The 19370-nt window shown below is 52.4% G+C and overlaps 1 protein-coding gene across 1 annotated transcript; it reads right to left on the bottom strand.

Annotated features, from left to right (window-relative positions):
- Positions 1-7060: 7060 nt before the first annotated feature.
- LOC102384083 (ecto-ADP-ribosyltransferase 5-like) lies at positions 7061-14130 on the bottom strand. Its single transcript, XM_025194428.1, has 5 exons — positions 14095-14130; positions 12098-12180; positions 8685-9389; positions 7975-8007; positions 7061-7167 (listed from the first exon to the last, which is right to left on the bottom strand). The coding sequence occupies exons 2-5, from the start codon at positions 12156-12158 to the stop codon at positions 7061-7063; spliced, it is 906 nt and encodes a 301-aa protein (XP_025050213.1). The 5' UTR covers positions 12159-12180; positions 14095-14130.
- Positions 14131-19370: the final 5240 nt, after the last annotated feature.

Genomic DNA, 19370 nt, shown 5'->3' with positions numbered 1-19370 from the left:
GGAACCGTGGCAGCCAGCACCCTGCTTCAACAACAGGTTGTTAACAGATGCTCAAGAGATCCTAGGCAGGGCCATGTCTCTTCTGCAGAGGGGGCAAAACCCCTCTAGTCTGTGCCAATCTGACCAGGGTGGAAAATTCCTTCCTAACCCCAAATGTGGCATTGCTCTGACCCTGCGTGGAGAGGCAAAACCCTCCAGCCAGGATCCTGGCCTGAAAGCTCGCATGGGAGGCAGAATCCCACCCCACCACCACAAGGACTCATGGGCTCTCTCCTTCCTCCCCTTGCCATGCCCCCCATCCCTGCCCGCTGGGTTGCCACTACACCAAGAAGCACTGGTCAGGCTGGCTGTGCAAATCCTGTGAATCCCACAGGCTCTGAGAAGTTTTCACCCCTTAGATTCACATCCCTTTGATTCCTGTCTCTCACTTTCCATTCGTCTTCTCCAGCCTCCTCCACGGATGCACTCATCCATGCAGTCCACCCCTGCCAGTCCCCCAGCCACCCTGCTGCTGCACCGGGCACAGAGGTGTGGGCTGCACAAACCCATCGTGCCACCAATGAAACAGTTTTGCCGTGTCAACCCTGTTTCGACGGAACAGAACGGAAAAGCTGTTTTGAATCAAAACAAAATTCGAAGAAAAATGCTGTTCTGTCGAAACCTCGAAAAGCTAGTCGAAACAGAGCGCTGCCGTTTCGGACAGCCCCGGTATACAGCTCCCATCAGTCCATATTCCAGGAGTAAGGGCTCAATATTTCTGCACCTGAGACCTCCAAGATATAAACAGAGTCCCCAGAAGAAGAAAGAGCATGTCTGGAAAGTTGGTTGCTCAGCACAGTGCAAAAAGGCAGGAGTGGAGACAAGGACTGAACCCAGGTCTTCCAGGCTGCGTTCAACTGCCTTTAAAATCCCGCCCTGCAGTACTCACCCTTACTCATTGCTCACTTCCCAGTTTCTGCAATGCATGAAGCAGGCATCCTAGAGACAGGGCGCTCCCTGACCTCACAGCCCCAGCACCCCCCTGCAGCGCTGTCATGTTATGGTGAATGAGCACAGGGTCTTGTGGAAATGGCATGTGAGCATGTAAGTACCAGGTGTTTCCTGAAGCCTGGGTGCAAGCAGGCTGCATTAAAGCTTGAGTTACTTTTGAGCTTGGTTTTGCACTTTATCCTTCCTTTTAGCACAGGGCTCCTCCTTTTACCAGACTATTAGAAGAGCTTTAGTGATCCCCAGCAGAATGGCCCCAATACAGGGTACGGACAAACATGTGCGACAAGCAGTTTAAGGGGCACTTACCTTCCAGATGTTCTACATCAGGATCTGCCTAAATGAGGGAGATTGTCCCAACAGGGACGCCAGGCTTGTAGTTTAGGATTACCCCCAGCAAGGGGATGCAAGATTAAAAAAGCAGTGTGGGACCCCGGGAGGGGTCATGCTCAGGCGGAAAAGAGGGCACAGAGGTGCGTGGAGGAGAATTTGTGTTTTGCAGGAGTGAGTGGAAACAGTTTCTGCAGACCACGAGACACCTGGGCCTCCACGGATATCCTGAGGAGCCCACAAGCGTGTGATGTGAGGAGTGAGGAACTACCCCTCCCTCCGTTCTTTGGGCATAAGTCAGGGTGCCTAAGCTATTAGCTATGTATTCATTGATGTGATCATCCTTCTAGTGGAAATAGTTATCAATTCTTCTATAGACTCACGCTTGGGTATTGTAAATCACAGAGTCACAGAAAGAAGGGCTGGGAGGGACCTGTAAGAGCATCGAGTCCAGTCCCCTGCCATGGGCAGGAGGAAAATGGGCTCAACCGAGCCCAACAAGGTGCTTGTCCAGCCTTTTCTTGAACACCTCCAGGGATGGCGCCTGCACAGCTCTGCTGGGAGTGTGCTCCAGATTGCAGTCACCCATACGGAAAATAAGTTTTTCCTTAAGTCCAAACTAAACTTTTCCTCCACTAGCTTGTGCCTACTGGACCTCAAACTCCCAGGGGGCTTTTCTGAACAGTTGCTCCCTTAGATGCTGGTGCTCTCCCTTGACATATTTGTTGGCAGCTATCAAGTCACCCCTCGATAGGGAGTTCAAAACGTTTGATATTATTTAATGTTCGTTGGTATGTAGCAATTACCTCCTGTACATAATTAAATTTTGTAAACAGTTATTTATGAGTCAGCAAGGTCTTTCCATTGTAAAGGGAGCCTGTCCTCTCAGGGACCCTCTGGCTGCCGCTCCTAGGTGAGCTGAGCAGGGGGTAGAGCTACCTGGCACCCCAGGTCCCGAGCAATTGGACACGGCCATGGTTAGCACGGTGCACCAAGGGTTACACAAATACACATGTACTTGTAGTGGCTACACGGGGGAACAGGTGGGGTGGTTGTTGCGGTCTGTGGGCATGAGCTTGTAGCAGTAGAGGTTGAGCAGTGCTGCTCACACTTTAACCTCCTCCCCCTCAGCATCTAGGGACACACGGTGGTGATCGCGGTGGAGGGTTTGGAGGAGTGGGGCCGGGACGGATGGGCAGTGCCTCAGGCAATGGCTTCTTGCAAAAGTCATCTTCGGAGGGAGGGAGAAGCTGGGAGCCAGGAGCCAGCCCTGCCAGATCCATGTCACTGTGATGAACAGGGTGGGGGAGGCATGGCACCAAGGCAGACCTCAGGGCCCAGCTCTGAGCCAATGCCACTACCCTGTAACAGGGAACTGATGCCTCATATTTGCCAGGTCTGGCGATTTCTCTGCCATGCTCAAGACCTGGGTGTTTTGTTTGTAACCTTCCTCAGAAAAACAGCATACCCAGGCTGGCATGGGTCAGCTTTTCCTTATTCAAAGCAGCCACCCTCCCCTTTGGACTGCAGCCCTGCCCATGGGGGACTGGCAGCCACCGGTGAGGCGAGGGGATGGGAATTGAGACTGCCAGGACACGGGCTGAGGTACGGGGAAGGGCTGGGGAGCAGGGCATAGGAAAGGGGAGGTGAGCAGGTCCCTGGCAACTGGCATCCTGGGCTGCACTGGGAGGAGCGGTGCCAGCAGATGCAGGGCAGTGCTTCTTCCCCTCTGTTCAGCACTGGGGAGGCCACATCTGGAGTCCTGTGTCCAGCTGTGGGCCCCCCACTACGGAAAGGATGAGGACACATTGGAGAGAGTCCAAGAGAGGGCAACGAAAATGTTTGGGGGCTGGGGGACAGGACTTGTGAGGAGAGGCTGAAGGCATTGGAGATATGTAAGGGGTGCATGTGGGTGCATGGGCCCCCCCGAGATTGGCCACTGCCTCCACTGCTGGAGGCATCTGTGGGTGTTTGCCAATCACCACTCGGCACTCACCCCCCCCACACACCTCTTGCCACCAACACCGCTGCGGTCACCTGAGGACAGTCCTCGCTCAACCCGCCCTCACTGCTGACATGACGGTGGCCGCCTGCGGGCAGTCACCACTTGCCATCACCATGAGGTGTCATGCCTGAGAGAGTTGGGCTGATTGAGTCTGCAGAAGAGAAGACCGAGGGGGGATTTGATAGCAGCCTTCACCTCCCTGCAGGGTGCATCTAAAGAGGATGGAGCTGGACTGGTCTCAGTGGGGGCAGAAGACAGGACAAGGAGCAACGGGCCCAAGTTACAGCAAGGGAAGTTGAGGTTGGATATTAAGAAAAACCTTCCCACTGGGAGGGTGGTGAAGCACTGGAACAAGTTACCCAGAGAGGTAGGCTGTGGACTCTCCATCCTTGGAGGTTTTGACGCCCAGGGTAGACAAAGCCTTCATTGTCTGAGTCGGTGATTCTGTGGCAAGAGGCTAATTTTGGGGTGGCAGGAGGACGGGGCTGTGGGGAGGCTAGTGTGGAAAGAATGAGGATGACGGGGCAGAGAGACATGGGGGCAGGAGGGTGTCAGAGGGAGTGGTGGGTTGTGAGGGCAGGGCGCAGGCTGTGGGGGGCAGAGGAGAGGGTCGGGGTACGGGATGGCAGCTCCTCACCTGGGGATGGAGCAGGGCCAAGGGCGAGGGCTGGGGTGTCCCCTTTGTCCACAGAGGGGAGATGTGAGTTGATTATGTTTTGACCTGCTGGGTTTCAGTTGTTCTTGGTGTTGTGTGTGTGTGTGTGTGTGTGTGTGTGTGTGTGTGTGTGTGTATGTGCATGGGTGTGTGTTAAAGTATGAGCCCACCTTATGATATTTGAAGAGCTGTCTGTGAGCCCCGGGGGTCACCTACCCCCGGAGCCACCTGTGAGGACGAGCAGGAGGAGCCAGGCCTGGCCCTGCTCCATACGGCGTGTCCCGGCGCATTGCCTGGGGACTCTGGCCGTCGGCACATGGAGATCTCCCTGGCAGCTGTGGTGAGCACAGCAGGGCTGAGGAGGTCTGTCTGTCCATCCTGTTGCAGCCCAGGAGGCATTGCTCCGCCATCCCTGCTCTGCTGCGCTTGTCCCTGCTCAGTCGCGTGCCTCGTTCCTCATCCTGCGCAGCGGCGGGAATGCTCCCAGGTGAATGACAGTCATCCGCCCAACCCAGGGTCCTCACCCACCCTCCCAGGGCTTTGACAGGAGGGCAAAGAACCGATTCATCCCAGCTGGGTGGCCTTGGGTTGGGATGTCAAGCAGCCGGGAAGTGCCCAAATCCAGTTCCCCCCTGGAAGAGCCCTGGGAGCAGGACAGTCCTGCTGGGTAGATACAGCCTGAGGGGTCAAGTAGAAGCAGCAAGTGAGGAGCCTTCCTGCAGGTGCCTCTTGCCCCACAGATCCTCTGTGCCCCACGTCCACTGCCAGGGGCTGCTCTGCCCCCAAGGGAAGGACTGCAGGGAAGCTGCGATGTCAGAGTTGGCATCCCCATGACTTGGGGAAGAAACCTGCTGGGGGGGAAGGGGAATGGCCAGGACATGCCATCATAGAGCCTGTGGGAGAGGGACATGGGTCCTGGACCCCTGGAGGGCTTTCCATCCCACCAGGCCCTGGATCTGGTCCTCCCTTGAGCTGAGAAAGCTGACTTCCCATCCCAGCCTTCCTCTCGCCTCCCCACAGGTGCCCGTGATGACTGTAGGGATGAATGCAAGCCCACTTCCAGAGGGGCACGGTCCCTGGAGTCTCTCTCTTTCAGTGCCTGGGATGAGCTGGGGTCGGGGTCGGGGGGCTCTACCCCGTGCCTCACTCTGCACGCTGGAGCAATCCTCTTGGCTCTGGCACACCCGGCTTCAGGGGTGTGCAGAATCACCATTGGGACCAAAGCACCTACCGCCCAATGCAGGACACCCTGCCTTGTCATCTTACTGGGAAGACAAGCTCTGCTCCGGGTTCATGAATTGCTAGAAGCTCCCTTAGACAATGCAATTTGGCACTTACGGGAAAAGGCAGAAACACCTTTGTGCTAGAAATGAAACTGGCAGAGAAGAAGGGAAATGAAAGAAAACCACAATGAAATAATGACAAGCAAGGTGAAGGGGTCATAGTTATAGGTGTTAACTGAACATTGGAAACTTGATGTTTAAAATAGTCTTGCTGTTTTCTGTCATCTGGTTTTGTATGATAGCTGCAAACAGCTCTTCCCCAGCTCAGCAGCCTGGAGAGTCCAGTTCAGCAGCCCCTTGAACTAGTTAGCCCTGACTATGGGCATTTCTGTTGCATTTTGTTCTCTTGACAAAGGGGTGTACAGGGAGGAAACCCTGCCTCCATCACACCTGTGCTGCTCCTGTGCGACTGGCAGGCAGCACAGTCCCATACACGGGCTCTGGGCTGCCAGCCCTGGGCTGCTGGGGGTCCAGGAGCCGAGGGATCAGGGGGTCTCCCTAGGATGGGGGAAAGGGAAAGGGGAAGAGGATGGACAAGGAGCAGCAGGGTTAACAGCGGTGCTCCAGAGCCACGTTGCAGCAGCAGCCACTCACGGGTCATCCGCTGGGTCCCTGATGTGGTCCCACCCCGGCTGGGAATGAGCTGTGTCCATGTCTGTCAGGCATCCTCAGACATAGGGCTGGGGCCCCGGGGGCTGCTGTAGCCTCTGCCACACCTTCATGTATTTTGTTCTCGTTTGACCACATCCTTGAGCAGAGCAAACCTGCTTGGGAAGGGTTTACTTCAGCCACCTACTCTAAATAGTAGCACAGCTTTTTAAATACCAGGCATTTGAAACGTGCTCTCTCAGGCGTTTTAAGCTCCGGTTCTTGCAAACAGGAAACCAACATTATTCTTGTTAATACATACTCACACATACAGGCCCTGCCCACTAGTGACCAAACATCCTACAAGGGGCTGCATCCATTTCCCCTACGATGCCATGCATTAGACACAGAGCTCAAAGCGCTGCTCCAGCAGGAGAAAGGAACTGTAGGCAGGGCAACAGAGACACCCTTTGAGGCCGAGTGAACAGCTGCTTTGGAAGAGCACTTGGGCTCCCAGTCAGTAAACTGAGCAGACTGAGTTGTTCAGAGTTGTGGTACCCCTGGATGTGCCTGGGCATGGGCGAAACATCCATTTTAACCTACGCGTTTAACCTACGGTTCATCTGTAAGACGAGAGTCCTTTCAGCATGTGGTCCTCCATGTGTCAGGCTGGGACTCAAATTGCTTTCAAATCCCTCTGCAGTCCCTGCATCCCTTCCTGGCCCCTCCTGGCCCTGCTTCCCCTCCAGCCCTGTGCAGGTGGCGAGTGAGGCTGGAAGTGGCCTCCGTGTGTGCAAAGCGGGAGTGCCAGAGACAATAAGCTGGGTTGCCACAGCCCTGGGGTTACAGATTCCCTTGAGCACAGGCAGTCACATCGCAATATTAATGACAACACCCAGCTGCCTTTCAGTGCTTTGCAACCTTTTAATGCCATCAAAAGCTGCCTGTGCAATTATAACACCAGTGATTTAGGACTTGTACAGTGGTTTAGGACGCATACAATTCCTGCTCTGGCAATTCAAGTAAATCCCATCTGAAGTTAAGTGAGCTTTTTGTTGTGCTGTCATACATAACAGCATGTCAGTGAAGCCAGCTCAAGCAGATATCCAGCTTCCCCCTTGCAGCTCCATGAGAAGAGCAGCAGAGCCGCGTGCTTTGCAAATACTCTCAGCATGATTTGCTTTGAGGATGAGAAGTGAATGCAATGAACACTTAGTGGGCACCAAACAGCGTGAGAGCAGCAGCGTTGGCCAGCAGAATGGATGCTCCAAACAGCAAAGGGCTCATGTGGTGGGGGAAGGTGATGCCTCTTCTTCCACCTGTGAACAAGAGAAAAGCACGTCAGGGAATTCCTTGGGAAGCCTTTGGTACCAACAACCATGCCTCGAATCCTGGCCCCATTGAATGGGACAAGTCTATGCCCAAGGGGATCCAGGCCCCCCAGCAGGAAACTCATGCTTGGCTTATACGAGGGACATTCATCCCTTTGGTGAAGATGTTTCCCTTCTCTTTGCCTTCCTTCAGTAGCTTGTTTCCTCAGTATAAATCATTATTACATTTCACCCAGGATGATGCAAAGTGGATTAGAAACTTGAGCAATGGCGGAAAGCTCAGATTCAGGTAGGATCTCCTTGCTCCACAACACAGGGCCTGGAGGGATAAACCAGCTGTGGTGGGGATTGCAAGAGCCGCAGCACTTGGGATGTGTCCCATTTCTCTACATCAGAGAGGAGGGCCAACTCTTCAGTTCTCACAGGGGTGATTTCCACTAAAGATGTCTGTGCTGAAGCTGTCTACAAATCCAGCTCATACAGACACGGAGGTGTTCGCTACAGTGCTGAGGCACAGATAAATAGCTGGATGCTGGACCCCACCTCTTTCCATTCAGAACATCACCCCGTGACAAACACCTTCGCAGTAATACACATCATGTCTAACATGCTATATATAGCCCTCGAGAAACGAACAATTCCACCCTTCCCTGTCCCCTGGTACACGTACAAAAACCTTCAACTTCTCACCCCGAGAAAATAAACAAAAGCAGCCTGGTGAGGGCCCAGGGCACGGCACAAGCCGGAAGAAAGAAAAGAAAGAAGGAGAAGGAGGAGGAGGAGAAAGGTTCCTACCAGATCTTTCAATGCATTTTTCATTCTTCTCACCTGAAAGGGAAGCAGGGGGTTTCAGTCCAAGGTTTCCCTGATCGGCCGTCTGCCCAGCCACAGTTTTCAACCCCGTTCTCATCATGCCATTAAACAGACTCAGCCGGTCCCATTTCCTTCCCCGGACGCTCACCCTGCTTTGCAGGGAGGCACAGGTAACCCCCGGAGGGGGCTGTGCTCTAGATGCACTGAGGTCCTGAGTGCCCCTCTCCAACTCACTCTTTCTTTCACACCTGCTCTAGTGCGCTCCCTTCTCCCTGCTTGGGTGGGATGCTGCAGGGTGCAAGCTTCTCACGGGCACCTCGCCATTCCCCCCTTTTGTTTTTATTTTATGGATTTGTAGAGCTATATATGAGCACCCAGAGCTGCTAAGCCATGACAGGCCTGGCTGGAGTGTGTGTGTGTGTGTGTGTGTGCATGCATGCACGCTCAGGGAGAAAGCCATAAGGCCATGAGGACTCACCCAGCCCAGTGTTTCTCATGCATCCACCCCCTCCTGATGCTTTCTACATGATCACCAGGGCTGGTAGAGACACCTGCAGCCCTCTCTACAATCCCTGGTGACCTTCCCCATGCCAGTGCCCCACCAACAAGTGCCTCTCAGGTTGGGAGGGTTTCAAACATACTTGGACACACAGCCCCATGCAAGCTTTGCGCACACTCAGCCCAGTACTCACGCCCCAGGTACACGCAGTTAAAATGGCTGCAGGTCCGGTTGGTGCTGCGGAGGATAAAGCTGTTTTTCCTGTCATCTCTTCGGGACACACTGAATTTCTCCTGGCTGGGGATGAGCACTTCCTCTTGCCATGGCTCCAGTGAGAAGCCCGTGATATTAACCCCAAAGCAAGTGCGGATGGTAAAAAACGTGTGCTGGCCAAATCCTTCTGCTACATTTTTCTTTAACGATGAGGAGGCAACCTGTCCAAACCTGACTGGAGCAGGAGGGTTGTGGATAAAAATTATGTTAGAAATCCCCCTGTAAACCTCCCTTCCGTGTGTCACACTACAGCTCTTCTTCAGGAGCTGTAAAGCTCTGGTCAGGTAGTAATGAAAGGCTTTGAAAGGGAAGCTCTTATAGGTACTTGGAGAGGCACCCATCTCCCGCACTGCCCGATTAAATAGGACAGCAAGGCTCGTGTCAGTGTAAGCTATTACAGCTTTTCCATGATTTTCCTTAAAGCCCTTGGGGAGATGAACAGAAGGATCTTTCTTCACTTCCTCCCACTGAGGTCCTGTTTTTTCCCAGGCACTTTTCAAAGCCCCAGAGTTCTTCTTCTCCATCTCCAGCAGCTTCGGTGCGATTCTTTCCATCTCCTCAGTGCACCCGATGTATTGGTCATCAACTACACCAGGCATCATGCTCATCTCTATTGTCTGTACACCTGGAGGAATAAAGCCAAGCCAGATCGATTACTGAGTGCATTGCTTTTACACTGAGAGGGCCTGGCCAGGATCAGGGCCCCATTTTGCGGCAGCCCCATGGCCCCTGCCCAGCCATCCCCAGTCTAACTATTCAAGCAGGGAGGGAGGGAGGGATGTAACCCACTATTATGAGACTGAGCTCTCCTGACCTCAGCCAGCACCAGGCATCTAAACAGCCGATCTGAGCCCTGGAGGGATCAAACCAGCAGAGACAGCTTCCCCACTCACAACCCCATCATCGTACGGCCAGCACCCCAACCCAAAGGCCTACTCTCTAGTCTTCTCCATGGTGCACACCAGTGCCCCAGCCCAGGTTGTATCTCAGGTGAGTCTCACTGTCCCTGTCCCTGTGCTGTCTCTCTATGCACACACACCCAGGTGGAAGACAAGAAATACCCAACTGGATATCCACTTCTTTCAAGTTCCTGACTCCCCTGCCCCCAGATTTAGGCTGGAGATGCATGCCTGGTGTTCACAGGCTGGAGGCTGTTGTTATCTCAGCTCCTTTATGGAAGGAGGGCGCTTTCTCATCTCCAGCCACCACCTGGAGATGGTCCACGCCAGCTCAGGTGAGGATGCATCCAACGTCTGACTTCGGTGTTGACCACTTGTCTCATGGCAATAGCTAAAGGGGAGCAATAGGAATGGGCCCCTAGTGCTAAATAAAAAGGGTGAGGAAAGAAGGGGCACTGCTGGAAGAGGTGATGGTGAGGTGAAGAGGTCAGTGGGGACAGACGTCGTGATCCCTACATGAACGAGCACTGAGCTGGCATCAAGTGCAGAGACACAAGCCAGGGGCAGGACACTCCAACCTCCCTGCACTTTATGGCACTTGCCTCAGAGCAGTGGGTCTTAAAAGACACTTTAGGAATGATGCGGGTGGGAAACTGAGGAACACGAAGTCACCCGCACACTGGGTTGAAACCACAAGTGAGCAACTTAAGAGTGGACAGGGGCTACACGCCACTCCAACTGTGGCCCTTGACTCCTCCCTGGACCCCTGCCTTGCACAGCCTCCGCCCCACCCACAGTAAAGGCCACCTCACTGCTACCCACACACCATGCCGCACGAGCCTCCCGCTGCCCCACCCTCTGCCTCGTCCTGGATGCTGTGAGCCTGGGCTATCCAATATCATGGGTGCCCTGGACCTGCATCCCAGCGTGGTGGTGCTGGTATGCCTTTCCAACCATAGCTTTCATGCGCTCTTTGTATCATCGGCACAGGATGGCATCCAGTTCATTAGATGCTACATGCATGTGGTGAGCCAGTAGGGGGCGCTCCTGTGCTGAGCCACCCACCTCACTGCACCCCACCACCTTCCAGGCTATGAGTGCCTTCCTGGGGGTGCCTCACATCTGGCCCACCCCCTTCCTGGAGCACACCTGCTAGCCTGGGGGTAGAGCTGCCACCACCCAGGGATGGGCTTGGTTCTGCCACTATGTCCCCTGGGAAATACAGGCCTAGTAGCCCTCGAGGGTACTTCACTCACTTCAAGAACTTGGAGCGCTCTTCTCAGTCAGAAGCACAAGTAGGGGTCTCCCTTAGTCAGCCGAACCAAGGGGATCCCAAAGCATAACCTAGACCCACTCCCAATAAGTCTCCTACGCTAGGTACAAAGGAGAACTTTACTGCTTACAAAGAGTAGGGTTGGAATAGGGTACAGGGTAGAGCAATATCAGAGAAATCCCATAGAGCAAACAGGGTGGCTGGAGTAGCCTTTGATCACACATCTGAGTTACTGCAAGCTATAGATCTAGTTGGATCTCAGGTAGCTTACTCACAAGGATCATCCAGAGGCAGGTGCAGACTCCTGCTGGAGGCAGGCAGTTCCTTGATCGTGAGTTTTGAGAGAGAGAGAAAATTTCAGGTGGCTCAGCTCTTCTCTCTCTCTCTGAGTTTTCCCCGTGGCTGCTGCCCCTTCCTCCTGGGCAGTCCTTAATTTTATAGCCCTTATGACCTCATTTACATGGTCCAGTGGAGGCCAGCACCTGCTGGCTGTCAGCCAACCAATTTGAAATGAATCACTAGTTGCTGGGCAGACTCTAGCTCCCCAGGGAGCAAGCCCTTCACCCAGGTATGGGATGCCACCCACATAGGCAGAGGGAGCAGGCTTCCCCCCTCCCTCAGGAATGTATCCAGCTCAGGTTACCTAAAGAGATAGGGTAAGGTGTGCACCCTCTGCTGGGCCCATCCTAACCAAATTGTCACCGAGCAGAGTTTTTGGGGGAGAAACAGAGGTGGCCTTCTGCCACAATGCACATCAACGCCATTATGAGCAAGTACATGGTCTTCTATTGTGCATCCCCTTTCCACAGGGTTTACGCCAAGAGTTACTAGACACCTCAGTGTTTCCTTAGAACAATTACCATATTTACTTGAATTCAGGATGACTCCCCCTCCCCCATTCAACATGAGGAAGAAAGCCCCTTGTCTTGGATTCAAGTACAAGCCAGGAGGAGAGGGGCACAGGCAGGTGCTGCAGCTCTGCCTCTGAGCAGGTCCAGGCAAGTATTAGACCCATAGCTGCTGTCTGCTCCCACCTGTCCCCCCTCACCATCACCACTTTCCCACTGTGTTGGATGCTGCCACTCCGGTGCCCTTCACACGCGCAACAAGCCATTTTTCTGCTCAGAGACAGGGGAGAGGAGTTCAAAGGAACATTGGTACCTTGTTGGGCCTGGGTTGAGCCCACAACACACAGAAAGAGGAGGATCCGGTGACTCCACATCCTTTCCACGGCCAGGGTGGGGCTGCAGGGAACAGTCTCATTAGTGCAAAGTGAGAAAGCGAACACCAATACCCGCCTAATTGTCTCACTCGGCTGCACTGTGCCAGGCTCAGCGATGGGAATTTCTGATCCAGAAAGTTTTCATCTTCTGGGTTGCATCTCCAGGTCATGATTTGTATTTCAAAATGCTGAGAAGGCCCTCAGGGTACCGACTGCACCCACAACCCCCCTGCCTTTCTACCTTCCTCTGATTCCAGTTTCAGGATCCCTTGCCCCCCCAGACAGGATCCTTCTCCTGAAAGAATATGCCCTGGGGCCAAGAGCTGACTTTGAAACCAAGGTAAAGAACTGTGTAGCATTTTACTTAGTAGAAAGCTCTTTCTTTCTGTTAGTAAAGAGCTAATTAATTAGACAAACAGGCTATTCCAGAGAGAACATGGGATTGGGCTTACACAGGACACCTGATTCCCTTTCTAGCCTGAACAGGCAGCACAGGAGAGCACGAAGTGTAGAAACAATTCAGACACTGCCCTGCAAAACTGGCCAAGGCACATGGGCAATGGTGAGGGAATCATTGCCCATTGATGCTGCCACTCTTAACGCCGGAGGGAATCATCTTGTCTGCGTTTGCAGCAGCTTGGCTGAATCCATAGCTAACAAACTTGGTGAAACATTTGGTGCCCAGGAACAGAGGTGTGAAAACCTCCTTTAAACAGCATTTGCTTCAGCAGCCACCATTTAGGTGGAAGAGATAAGTGTATGCATGAGATAAATGTTCCTCCTTAAGCCCCCTGAGCTGTATGGAGCAAACTGCATGTCTGGAGAGTACTTACTGGCACTGGTGCTCAGGCTCCTCTTCCCCTGTCTCAGTTTCTAAATGAATCCCGTAGGGCACTGCAATGTCTCTCTCTCTCCCAGTCAAGAAGAAATATGACCCCACGAATGAGTTCAACCTGTTCTCACATGCAACTTCCTTTCTTCTCTTTCACTTTCCTTGTTTGCTGTATCTGCTTAGTTTTTCTCACCAAATTATTAGCAGTTGCAAGCACTTGCTATTGTGGTCCTCTCACGGCCACTTTTGGGACGGTCCAAATCCCCGAATCTGGGCAGCTTTTCCAGCAATCCGTCAGCTCCGACCAGAAGCTGGCTACCACATGGGAAGCCACAGCAGATTCTTGCCCAGGTCCCACATTGGGGTGTGGGTACTTTGTTCCTGATTGCTGGTCCACATATCCCTGAAGCTGGCTGTGCTGGTGCCCAGAAGATCTCTGTGTTGAGAGAGGCAGCACACAGCAGAGCCCCCATTTCCTTTCCTTAAGCTAAGAGAGCAATCCCTTAGAGCAGTGTGAGCACCCCTTGGAGGAAGTCTAGAAACACCCCATTCCTAAGCCAAGGTAGATTGGTTTCAATGGGGAAAATGGTAGATGATTTGGGGGTGTTTTAGTTATTGTTGGATTAATCTGTTCTCAGTGGGGGCAGATGACAGGACAAGGAGCTATGGGTTCAGGTTGCAGCCAGGGAAGTTGAGGTTGGATATTAGGAATATCTCTCTTGCTAGGAGGGTGGTGCTGCGCTGAAACAGGTTACCCAGAGAGGTGGGGGAGTCTCCATCCTTGGAAGCTTTTGAGACCTGGCTAGACAAAGCCTTGGCTGGGATGATGTAGTTGGAGCTGGTCCAGGTTTGAGCAGGGGGTTGGACTAGATGTGACCTCCTGAGGTCCCTTCCACCCTCATTTTCTATGATTCTATGATTATCATTTAATTGAGCATAATAAATCGCAGGACCAATTAAAAATCATTCTGTAACTTAGCTGCCAGCTACAATGAGATGAATGGACTGGTTTGATAATTGGCACCTCAAATAATCCTATTTGCTAAAGCACGCCCAACCATCCTCCCGTTGCTGAACGCCTTTTAGACTTTTATCAGGTCTTACCAGAGCAGATGGCAGCCCCTTGTAACTTCCTGTAACCGAAAGCAGCTTACGCTGGCTGGAGAGAGGTTAAACAGCGTCATGAAGCTGTCATGCACAAAGGGATTTGTGCTGAGTAATATAATAACTGACATGCTTCTACTCAGGCACCCAGGGGTAATCCCGTGACTTCCTAGCACTCACCAGGTCCTGTAGATAAGTTGTGTCCTGTCAGGCAAGGCAGCAGGTAAGCTGGCTGAAAAAAAAGCAGTGACAGGGTTTGTGTGCAGAAATAGGAGCTGCAATGAACTCAGCAGCAAAACCACCTACCCTGTCCTGCCCCCGACCTCCAGCCAATTCACCCCCACCCCTTCCACACCTCCTCAGCCTCTCCCAGCACCTCTTCTCCCATGTACACTTCCTGCATTGACTGCAACGTGAGATCTTCATTGATGTGGCCAAACCAGACTGAATGCACTTGGCCTCAGCAAGTGTTGCAAGGGAAACCATCTCGAAATCCCAGGCTCCGTGGATACAAGCCAAGGAGTCATGGTAGAGCACTTAGCAAACAGCAATAGAAGCCAATTGAGTGACAGGACTTCTTTTGGTCCAGTCACCCCTGTTGAGTTGAGTTGATCGGGAGGAAGACATCCTAGGCAATGTATCGGTGACAGAGAAATGTAATCTATACAGTATAAAACAAGCATCCAGTGAGTATGTACAGCTCAAAGAAAGGGTTTAGGTATTGCACCAGTCTCAGAAATCCTCACGTTTGTGTCTGAGAGATGTTCAGTGCTCTGTTTCCTTGTGCAGGCGTCCTGCAAGAGTTCAATCAGCAGAAAAAAAGCATCACTGCTAAATCCAGATATTCAAGTCAAACACTCCAGCCTTTGGAAAGGTTTGGATCTGGATTTCACACCCATCTGTCACTCAAGAAGCAGCCATATGCATCTGGCTCCATATATTTAATTGCTCTTAGTAATACACATTGATTTTCTTTTCTTGGATTGCTTGGGGATTCGGCATATTATTTCTGTCAAATCTGATAAACTCCATATGATACAGTGTTATCCACTCACTGATTTACAAATGGAAAAGGAGTGTCACAAATCCACATGTGGAGCCTGCAAACTAGGTTTTATACTTGAGCATGACATAAGAGATAGCTAAAAAACTATGAGCAATATGGCTATGATCACTTTGCTCTTTGATGCATGACACTGTCGGCATGTCTACACGTGCAGTTAATGCTATTTGGCTTTACTGTGCAGTAAATTAGGCTAATTCACTGCACAGTAAACGTCTACATGTGTAGACAGTGATGCTTTACTGCGCACTAGACTAGTCTACTGCACAGTGAAGCATCTCATGTAGACACTGCCTGTGACACACAAAAATGGATGACTTCAAAACAGCTACTGCTCCAAGGCAATGTGTTCAAGAATGAACCCACTGGACCTCCATAAAGAATAGACAGGCAGAGATCTGGGTTATTCAGGGTGACCAAGAAGAAGACAGTGCTCATTAAGTATCAGCAGCAATAATGGCTGCTTTCACCCTCGGTGTCCCTTGGAGGCTTGAGCTAGGTAAACTTGCAGTGCCTACGTCCTGTAGAATCACCCTAGCCAAAGTAACAAAGCTTGTGTCAGCTACACAGCTTTTCTTCGAATCACATAATTTTGGGAAAAGGATTGCATGGAACAGGTTACCCAGAGAGATGGTGGGATCTGCATCCTTGGATGTTTTGAAGACCCAGCTCAATAAAGCCCTGGCTGGGATGATCTATTTGGGTCTGGTCCTGCTTTGAGCAGGGGGTTGGACTAGATGTGACCTCCTGAGGTCTCTTCAACCCTCATTTTCTATGATTCTATGATCTCCAAAATGGTTATGGGCTAGGCACCCCTTGAACTGATATTGTATGATTCTCAGTTATTGCTCATCTGACAGTATATCCTCCTTGGCTCCAGTTGATCTGTTTCTCAATAGTACAAATATTATTTTGATGATGACACTTAGGAAAAGGGGCATTTAGCCAAAGATGTTACCCATACACACTTTGAGAGGTGTCACTGTGGTATTCAATCATTAAATATCAGTGATGCTCATATGACCTAGATAAAGAAATTGCATTTGGTTGGTTAAGAATACACATAACACCTTCTGTGATGGGACAGTAGGGGACACTCTTGCACTGAGTCACTTGCCTCACTGCACCTGACCAAAAACCAAGCTCTGAGTGCTTCTCCTGGGGCACCTACATCTGGCCAACCCACTTCCTGGAGCATGCACACCCACAAGCCTGAGGTAACTGCTGCTGCCACACGAGGTCTGGTCTTTGTCAGGGCTCTGAGGTCCCCAGGGTAGACAGACCTTGTAGACCTTGAGGGTGCATAACCTACCATGGGATTCTGTGTGCTGGAGAAGCAGGCCAGAGAGGTGAGGCTTCACAGTAGTAATGGCAGAAGCGCGAAGATGGATGCTTGTGTGAGCAGAGCCAGGCATGGAAGTGGCCTGGGGGTTGTGAATACTGACTGCTGAGCCATAGCAGCCTGGGGGAGAAGTATGCAGCATGCCAGGGTCTGGTTCCAAGGTCATCCACTGGACTTCTCTCCTCATGCAAATTCCAGGGAAGATGGCTTGTCCCTGAGGTGCACATTGCATGCATCTACACATTCATTAATATGCCATAGTGACTGCCCAATAAGTTTAGTCCTTGTATAACCAAGTACTAAATCAATGTGCAGTACCTGGTGCTACTGCACAGTAGCACAGGCGCATGTGGACATGTGTAGACAAAATGAGGGAAATGTGTGCATGACACTTTAAAGCGGGTTAAATGCTTTTGCACTGCTTTAATGGTGTTGGTGTTTGCACACGTCAGCAGTGTAATGTGCCTTAAATGACTTTGGGGCACAGCAAACTAAAACACCTCCAAGGAGTTTTAGTTTTCTACTCTACAGCCATGGAGCAAAGCACCAGGCTCCGTGCGGCTCAGGGGCTGTGCAGGCAGACCATGCAGGCAGCCTGGCAGCAGCCTGGGAAGGCAGGCTCCACTAAAGAAAAAAAAAAACCTGGTGAGCCTGATCCCCCGCCAGAGCCTGCTTGCCTGCATGAGCTGTGCAGGGACCCGGTTCTTCCTTCCACAGCTGTGGTGACTCCCAGGACCGCCTGAGCTGGATGCCTGCAGGCAGGTGCTATCTTGGGGGCTGCGCTGCTGCCATGGAGAGAAGCACCAGCTACCCGCTTCGCCCCCGCAGCCCAGGGACTGCTCCACCCGCCGCCAGAGCAGCAGGCAAGACACGGGTGTATATGACCTGGGAGTTCACCTCATCCTAAATTGAAGCAGTGTTTTTAAAAGCCTATCACTTCAATTTTGGGCAAAATAAACCCCCATTTCATCTACACATGCCCTGTGACACTAACTATGCAGTAGTCTTATAACACTGCACAGTAGCGTATTAGCACGAGTTTTGTCCAGCAAGCTACTGCACAGTGTTGTTAGTCTAGTGCACAGTTAGCATCTCATGAAGATGCACCCAATGAGTACACTGGGCTGCAGCAAAGCCCATGCTATGAGACAGGAGGTGAGGTCTTACCAGGCACTGTGGTCACAGCGTTCCAGGTGTGAGAGCTCGCGCTGCTAAAGGTTGAAATCCTTTCAAGAGCAATGTTAGCGCTGGTAGGCATGAAAACATCATTTGCAAGATAAACCCACATAAGAGTCCAGAGAGATAACAGCCTTTTGCACTGCTGTGATCTTTCTGAGTCTGTGCCATGGAAGAATGGCTCTGTGACATTTCTGTCATGAAAAAAGCAGTGACAACTAAGAGCTGGCATTTCCCAAGAATGGCCTCAACCCAACAAGGTTGGGAAGGGCTGAGCTAGCAGTGGCCAGAGCCCTGCTCCAGCCATGGTGCTGGACTGTCCTAGTTTGCAGACCGGTCGCAGTGCTGTGCTGTCAGAGTTCACCCGACTCTGCTCAACATAGCAATGTTTCCAGCCCATAATCTGACACGGAGGCCACAAATGTGTCTGTGCTGCAGTGACAGAGCTCAGTTTGCTGCTAAAGCAGCGAGTCCCACCCCATGAAAGTCAGCCCTTGGGAGAGAGGGGGAGCGGTGACCCAGAGGCCTGGAGCAGAATGGAAACCTAAGCCTAGAGCAGGGTGCTAGGGGGATCCCTGTCCATCGCTTTGGGCTTGAGGAGCATGGGTAGGGCTCATTTCAATGCTATGTTCTGCTGCCGTGGGGCAGACATGTCCACTAAGCTCAGTGCTCACTGTTGGGTGGTGACGGGATGGTTAATCCCCATCCCAACCTCCCTTGCCTTGCTGCTCAAACCCTGGCTGCTTAATGCCTTCAAGGTGAAGAGATAAGCCGAGGACATGATCTACAACCTGACCCCTGGATACCTGACTCCCTTGGGCAGACCTGAGTCCAGGTGGTAGCTCCTACAGGCTTTATTAGTCATCCCCCACAGCTGGGCATCGAACAGCTCTCACTACCTTCGCCCACGATGCCATCTTGTGCAGCAAACCAGGGGAGGCTGCACACATGGACACAGACAGCTGCACCAGTGAGGAGAGAGAGCCATTGGATAACAAGTGGCTAAGGGTAGAACGAAGGTGTGTGGCACAGGTACTTTATTGGTGATGGTTGTATAGACAAGCACGTGGATGTGCTCCATGAACAGGACTATCGGGGACAGGGGAAGGCAGACCAGCTCTAGACTTGCAAGGAATAGAAGCTGCTCTTGTGGGAGCCCTCACTCCATCAGGGCTGAACACGTCCTGGGGACAAGGAGAAAGACCACAATGCAGGCCCTAGAGGGATGCTGGGCCCCTAAAGACAGGACATCTCAGTGGCTCCTTGGAATAGCTCAAGCAGGGATGTGGTCAGAGGAGGTCACTGAGGGCCGATGCCCGCTGAGCCCCTGCCCTCCTGGGACACCCCATTGCCAGGCTCCACCTGCCGACGTCCCCTGGGACTCCAAAGCATCACTTCTCAGCCAGGGGGGATCTGTGGGGCCACAGAGGCCTGTCCCCAGGCACCAGCAGGAGGGTGCAGCACACTGGGATCCCTGCAGGGCCCTGGCGGAGATGGCTGCCCATGCACTGGGGACATGTCTGGTGCTGTCTGGGCCAGGTCGCTGAGCTTGGGAGCTCCCTGGTGCCAAAGCTGGGGCTGGGGCTCCCCTGAGTGCTACGGTGCCTCCTAAGAGGGGCAGCTTATAGATTCATAGATGCTAAGGTGGTAAGGGACCTCAACAGATCATCAAGTCTGACCCCCTGCCTGGGCAGG

The sequence above is a fragment of the Alligator sinensis genome, unplaced genomic scaffold (assembly GCF_000455745.1).
Source record: "Alligator sinensis unplaced genomic scaffold, ASM45574v1 scaffold854_2, whole genome shotgun sequence".
NCBI classification, from domain to species: domain Eukaryota; kingdom Metazoa; phylum Chordata; order Crocodylia; family Alligatoridae; genus Alligator; species Alligator sinensis.
Note: the sequence above shows the minus strand (reverse complement) of the source record. Positions and strands in the feature narration are given on the sequence as shown.

Bases quoted from the DNA above. Each gene is read 5' to 3' on its own strand.
- LOC102384083 (XM_025194428.1), bottom strand. From the start codon at position 12,158: ATGTGGAGTCACCGGATCCTCCTCTTTCTGTGTGTTGTGGGCTCAACC. The intron at 8,008-8,684 runs GTGAGTACTGGG...CTTCCCTTTCAG, and splicing joins TAACTGCGTGTACCTGGGGC to GTGAGAAGAATGAAAAATGC. The intron at 7,168-7,974 runs GTAGGAACCTTT...TCTTGTTCACAG, and splicing joins AAAATGCATTGAAAGATCTG to GTGGAAGAAGAGGCATCACC.